Below are 7,460 nucleotides of genomic sequence, written 5' to 3' on the forward strand. Positions count from 1 at the left end.
CTTTAATTTTGCATTCCTCGGACCTGATCGCTGAATTATAGACACAAATGTGAAAGATGGTACAGTGCACCATGTGTCAGAGTGTTTGTCGCAGCTGGTAACATCACAACATACGGCACTGATAGCTGATGTGTGCTCACGGTTTTCAAGTAGATTTTAATTTAATGGGCACGCTTCTGAATTTTCAGCAACCTTGTGAGTAGCGTATCACTTCTATTCATTTATCGCGATAGCTCGAATATCGTAGCAACTGGGATATGAGGCAGCCTGATGAAGCACACCCAGTTGCTTACAAACATCATGAACGAGAGATTCAGCTGGCTTCCAGGTGAACCTCTCGCGAGACCAAATTTGTTTAGAAATGAGTGTCCTTTGCTAAAAGTAAGTTACTCGCACCATTTTTTAAAAACATTTTCAAACAGGGTCATTCCCTTGAATCTTATTTTGGTAAAAAGAATATTATCACGCGTTGTGTTGTCAGGCCCAACAACTTTTGTGTAGCTTCAGGGAAACTATCAGTTTTTTCGAACAGATTATTTCTGGTTGAATTAGTCCAGCGTGAGATCTTGGTCAATTTTTTTATTTCCGATGGAGGAAAGACTCTGCCGCTAGTCAGTGAGCAAAACAATTTATTAGAAAAAAAAGTTGGGCAGTGTGTTCTTAAGCACACAACATTGACAAGGATACTTGTGCTTGTTGATTATACCTGGAAGTGAAAAAGAAACTTGGTGACAAATGCGTTCTACGAATTCGGAGGTTCATGTACTCTCCATCCCTACCTTCAAAAACAGTAATTTCTCACAGCGTAAAATTGGTGTCTTTGAGTTACAAAAAAATAAAAATCTGTACCTTAACCAAACATAATTAGGGAACAATAAAATTATGGAACTGTCCAAGTACTTCACAATAACCCTACTGACAAGCGGAATGGGTGATTTTAAGTCAGCAATTTTAGAGTAGAATTAAGAGACATGAACACTAAACAGACGCATCTTTTGATGGAGGTTGTGCAGGCTATGTCCAAACGAGGAAGATGGGGAAGAAAGCTCTTGTACCTTACTGTCGTGTGACGCAAATATTTCAACCAAAAACTTTCAAAACGGCTTTTCTATGACTTTTACAACCGTTTGAATAGTATCTTCAGCGTTTGCAGAGGAAGAGCTAGTTTAATCTGGGAGTCTGCACTTTTCCGCACCTCTACGTGGATGCTGGTTCTTTTTTTTGGCCCGATGGTTTTGGATTGCAACAATGGTTGCCTGTACATCTCACGAATCTTGCAACGGGGTGAGACCAGGACAACTGGTTGGTCAGTCAAAAAGGACCTGTTCCCAAAATAACTTGGCAGTAAAAATTGCTGCACTTTGGATGAAACCATCACTTTGTCTCCACGTAGAAACAAGTAAATCAGTTTTTTGTGTTAACCGAACAGTAGTCATGGTCGTTTCTGATGAATCTCATCTCGTCGTGGCTAAGATCCAGAATAATCTTGGAAGCCTGTGTTACCCTTCACAGCGGTTATGAAGATTCTGAAAATGAGGATGTACTGCCATTTGCTTGGTGTTCAAACACAGGAAGTAATCCTACCTGATAAATCGCAATAAAATAGAAAGCGATAGTGAACTGCTGAAGAATCTTCAGCAACCTTATGAGTAGTGTGCTCCGTGAAAAATTTCGCTACTCAACATTTCATCCATAAGTAGCCGATAGACCAACCTATTTTAGCGTATAAATTCATTCATGTGGAGCATATATATATATGAACTAACTATATATGTGCTATGTTGAAGCACTGTCTAGCTTGAAGCTGAACATCAGTAGATAGAGTTGTAATAAGTTCCGTTGAGGTGGGAACACCGAATGGATTTCTGTTTTAGAAGCGACCAAATTGGTCTGCTTAATGGATTCAACTCATATCTTACTTTTCAATGTGTTGTGTAGTATACCGTCAGTTGGACGACAGCAAAAATGTGGCTCTTTTCTGCACCTCTACGTGGATGCTGGTTCGTTTTCTTGGCCTGATAGTTTTGGGTTGCAACAGTGGTTGCCTGTACATCTCACGAATCTTGCAACGGGGTGAGACCAGGACAACTGGTTGGTCAGTCAAAAAGGACCTGTTCCCAAAATAACTTGGCAGTAAAAATTGCTGCACTTTGGATGAAACCATCACTTTGTCTCCACGTAGAAACAAGTAAATCAGTTTTTTGTGTTAACCGAACAGTAGTCATGGTCGTTTCTGATGAATCTCATCTCGTCGTGGCTAAGATCCAGAATAATCTTGGAAGCCTGTGTTACCCTTCACAGCGGTTATGAAGATTCTGAAAATGAGGATGTACTGCCATTTGCTTGGTGTTCAAACACAGGAAGTAATCCTACCTGATAAATCGCAATAAAATAGAAAGCGATAGTGAACTGCTGAAGAATCTTCAGCAACCTTATGAGTAGTGTGCTCCGTGAAAAATTTCGCTACTCAACATTTCATCCATAAGTAGCCGATAGACCAACCTATTTTAGCGTATAAATTCATTCATGTGGAGCATATATATATATGAACTAACTATATATGTGCTATGTTGAAGCACTGTCTAGCTTGAAGCTGAACATCAGTAGATAGAGTTGTAATAAGTTCCGTTGAGGTGGGAACACCGAATGGATTTCTGTTTTAGAAGCGACCAAATTGGTCTGCTTAATGGATTCAACTCATATCTTACTTTTCAATGTGTTGTGTAGTATACCGTCAGTTGGACGACAGCAAAAATGTGGGCGGTGACATAATCTTTTTTTCCACATTGCATAATCGAATGATCTGCAGCTCAGACAATTCCGATGTCTAGGCGTTGTGGGTCCCTTCGAGGCTCGTCCAGCTATTAATGAAGAGACATACCGTCTGTCTTCAAGCAGCTTAGGTTACTCAAGTTGGTTTATATGCGTTTTATCTTGGTTTTACAGTTCGTAATCGATAGAAACAGAGTCGATGAGAGAAGACTTTATCTAAGTATATTGGCCGAACTGGGTGAAAAATCTTCATTCCTACCAATGTTGCACACGTAACTTTTCACTTCCCCCGCGGAATTTTTTGTCATTCATGTTTGCTGTGAGCAGTACACACCTGAAATTGCACCTGTAAATACGGAATAGCAATGTGCAACTTTCCTAGATAGTGGCGAGTAGTGAGCCGGCCATCGTGTAAAACAGTCAACCTGTTACTGCCCGAGATCCTCATAGGGGCGGACAAACTATTGCTCAGAACGGTGAACATAACATATATCAAAGTTGATGAAATCCCACTGAAAGTTAAAGGTAACTCGAGGAAGGCTGTATAGTTAGTTCATTGCAGTGTTCGAATGCACATCTGTCCTAACCACACAAGTTTCCTTAGTCCTCTATTTAGTGCATTCCACGTCTCAACTTCAATACAAGTGTGTGCATAAAACCGGCTTCACTTACTTATTCAGCGAATGCCTCCGCATCCTGATCCCACTAGCAAAGTGTGAATGACTAGAAAGAGAGAAATTTTAGACAAAACAGTTATCGACAGCCTATTTGTGTCACATACAGCTGTTTTGGGGGTTCAGACTAAGAACAACATGAGCGTGCTGTCATTATCATCAGAGTAGTGTATCACACAGTTTAACCTGACTCGAATTTGCACATGTTTACAGACAATGTGCTTGGTGTTTGGTGTAATGGCACCTCGCTTTCCACAGAGCAGAATTCGTGTAGATAACATAGAAAATGAAGTGTTCAGGGTATGATCTATGAATGCACCATCGAAAGCAAGTAAACTGCATTGTTTACCCTCGTTTGGTTGCGAAACTTTTGGTCGTCATCAGGGCTCCTAGGCCTGGAACCGACGCGCCACACGCAAAAATGAATGTGGCAAGACCGCAACGGGCCGACTAGAAGTAAATATTTGCCACTTTGTCACCCGCCGCATCCCCTTGAGCCCAGATTTTTTTTAAAAAATCAATCGTTCCGGTAACTTCAAGAGTTTCCGTCAAAAAATAAGTAAAAACAAATCGCTTGCTGATCGGTACTTTCTCAGGGTCAACACACCATCAACCGTCCAGTTCTTTACTGTCATCAGGCTGGTGAGATTCACCCGTTGGAACCAAGAAGAACAGCGGCCGCCATCCGAAAAGCTCATGCAAACAATAGGGTGTAAAACATTCCGTCACCGACCGACGTTTTGTTTGTAAACCCCTTGATTCTTCCCGCACAACAGGTTAAAGCAAATAGAGTAACTTAAACAGACGGGCAGACATATAACAGTAATCTGAAAACCGCTTTATTGTCATCAGTTTGACCCACGGAGTTGAGGAGAGTTTCTACCGAGTTCAAGTGCACAAACCTAGTCAATAAAATATTTTGTCAACTTATATGGCAGTAAACTGGACTTGTTGCAAGCCAATGATTGAACAACGATCAAACATGTGAATTTGTGTGGCCAACAATTGTAGAACGAAATAGAAAGAAATTACACGGCCTGCCTCACACTTATATGGAATCGCTGTGGACATATTTTCATTCAAACTTCTATTCCGGCGAAAACTGACATCTTTATCGTCTTAGAGTTATAATCTCGCACCTTGTTAAACTATCCAAGTGCAGAAATTTTCTGTGTTTCATCGTCTGAGTTTCACCATTGGCTAGCAAAAAACACACAAGGCCAACATACGTACATTAATCAGGGAGCTGCCTTACCTTGCATATATCTTTAGGTTCGTTCGCTTGAAGCATTTTCACTGTCTCAGAGATGAACTTCCCCGAGATGGAAGGGCACTAGCCGAAGGAAAACAGACACATGATCTCGTCATATTGGAAGCTAAGGGTTTTTGAATACGTGTCTCACATTTATGTGGAACTCTCCTGTAATACCGTTAGTATGATCTCCGCTAACACCTTCAGTTAGAAAGAAATTATACAATGACATACTGTATTAAGAAACAGCAACACCGACCAGGATTAATTTCATAGTGATACTGGAGACTTACCACCTTTGCGAGGACCTGGAAGTTAATGCATGCATTTTCTATCCGTGTCTTAAGCTCGTTCCTTGCCTTTTCGTCCGTTTTCAGAACACTCAATAGGGTTTCACAGAGTCTGCAAAGTACATCTGTGTTGGACAAATGTGTTCAACTGTTAGGAAGGACTTAACTCACTTGTCCTCAAAAAAAACTCATGCACATTTGCCTACATATCATCCGACATCTGTTTCAGGATTTTCCTGTAATATCCAACCACACTGGTGCACTCTGGTATGCAGTATCGGACGCCCTTGGTACTCGCCTGAGTATGCAACCATTTCGCTGCTTAGTCGAAACCGGAAACTATAAGACTGTAGGGTGAGCAGGAGCAAACATGTCGTTTTTGATCTTTAAATCAGGTTGGGTAAACTAGACTCTTGGGACTCACATCGCTTCTGATGGATGGCGTTGTAGCGCGCACCGCATACAAGGCATACATACAGTCAACTAGTTCTGGCTAATAATTACACTGAACCAACAAGAAATTTAACCGATGGTTAACCGACAGTTAGGAGGGATTTCGTGTACTAGTCGAAATAGATCTTGCTGACTGGTTCTCCGTCTGCCTTAGCAGTCGACCAACCTGGTCACATACTCAGTTGACCTGACGAAGCTTTCCTGTCAAAAAACCAGAGGTTTTTCGACCATAAATCCACCGACTGTTTACGTAACCCTTCTCAAATGACAATTTCCTGGTCGGTTCCCAACATCCTCCTTACCTATGTCGAAGTAGAGTTCAATGAATTAACTTACTCAGAGCTGGATTGTGCAGCCACCAGCTACCTGGTCGAAGATCAACTGCTGGTTCTGTCCTGTCGGTGCCCTTAGTGGTTGCCGCAAAATTGGTCAGAGGCCGTTTGCTAAATAGCAAAAAAGTCAACATCCTCAACATAGCATTGTGACCGCTTGCAAGAGTTGTGATGTTGTCTGACCGATTTACAGTGTTACACTAGCTGCCTTCAGATAAATTTATTCAGGTAACTAAGAACCATAAACTCATATGCAAATAGAAATGTACTAAGTACGTTTAGAACGATGGAACTATCCTATTTCCCTTTTTTCCGATCTTCAAGGACATATAACAATAATACTAACATTTCCAATGCAAAAATGCTGCTAAACTTCATGGATAGTTGCTGGAAGGTGTAAAACAGTAAGTGTGTAAAATGTTTACAGAAACGAAGAGGAAGTCAACACTTCGATGAACTCAGCAAATGTGCATATACAAACAGTTTTGTCCTTGAACGATTAGAATTTTTATGCTGTTTGTTAAAACGATGTGACCCATTGCGAGGAATTGAACCCACAATTATCAGCTGTTTGTTCCCCGTCCGATTTTTAGAATGGGGCGATTACTTGAAGTAACAACGAGCGGGATAAATTGGTCAGACTAAATTAGTATGCAAATGCGAGTAGTCGGTGAGTAAGCCCCAGTAACTTACTTTTCAATCCTGTACTTCCAGTCTGTAAATGATGATGAAAAATTCATCTAAATCGAGGAATACCTCAGGAAGACCACATTTGGAAATGATACGGAGAGAAAATCACTTCGTTCAGTCTATGCTAGTAACTCACTTGGACTTCCGATGACTTTACGCCAACTAGCAACATCGTTAGGATGAACCACGTACGAATCATTCTACCGTGTTCCGGCTCAGTTGTCGTTGGGCCCGATTCCTTTATACACACACTATCTGTAGGTCACTGTCATGCTGGATCCTTGTATCTGCGTAACTCGGCATCTCAGGGATTGTCACAGAGCACATTTCCTTTTGTTCTGAGATCCGCTGTTCCTGAAACTCTAGAGAACCGATTTGCGCAAGACAAAGTATTCATATTCCATCCTCACAGCAGGGATACTCAAAGTGCGTAATTGAAAATGTATCGATTCCACAATTCAACATGCGATTGAAACTGTCCTGACATACATACAAAAATATTTGGCATATTTTGTCTTATAAACTTGTGCAAGTCCATCGGACGTGATGATATTTCCGCCGAGTAGAGTTTCATTTATAACTGAGTTATGCCTTGTACACGCAGCAACATTTACAATCAAATAAGCGGTGCAGTTCGCAAAACAAGTGAAGTTTAGTCGGCCAGCCAGTGACATTACGTGTGTCAGGCCGAAAGTTCTCGTGTTATTTACAAAAAATGCACTAGGTTCCCCAATTTCAGAGTGCTTAGGAGTGCTTATCAACCTGGTGAAGCCAGACGGGGTTACTTCAGAATTACCGCTCATGGAGCCCAACGAAGCAGTCTGCCATACTCAACAGTCAAGCAGTTTAAAACAGCCTATTATGAACGTTTTTTCCACTATGACACTTGAATGTAAACTTTCGTTTAAAGTTACATTCTGACAATATTTCTAGTTAGTGCGGTGCAAGACAAGGCGTAACCATCCGAGTCATCCACCATAAATGGCGTGGAAGCATA

General features: G+C 41.2%; 1 protein-coding gene across 1 annotated transcript; it reads right to left on the reverse strand.

Annotated features, from left to right (window-relative positions):
• Nucleotides 1-595: 595 nt before the first annotated feature.
• On the reverse strand, nucleotides 596-6,788 carry T265_00629 (hypothetical protein; the record flags this gene model as incomplete). The annotated part of the gene is made up of 6 exons (XM_009164457.1): nucleotides 596-706; nucleotides 3,445-3,495; nucleotides 4,702-4,779; nucleotides 4,992-5,113; nucleotides 6,467-6,488; nucleotides 6,600-6,788. The coding sequence occupies 5 exons, from the start codon at nucleotides 6,660-6,662 to the stop codon at nucleotides 3,478-3,480; spliced, it is 303 nt and encodes a 100-aa protein (XP_009162721.1).
• Between the last annotated feature and the right edge of the window lie 672 nt (nucleotides 6,789-7,460).

This window comes from Opisthorchis viverrini (genome assembly GCF_000715545.1).
Source record: "Opisthorchis viverrini unplaced genomic scaffold opera_v5_6, whole genome shotgun sequence".
Classification (NCBI taxonomy): domain Eukaryota; kingdom Metazoa; phylum Platyhelminthes; class Trematoda; order Opisthorchiida; family Opisthorchiidae; genus Opisthorchis; species Opisthorchis viverrini.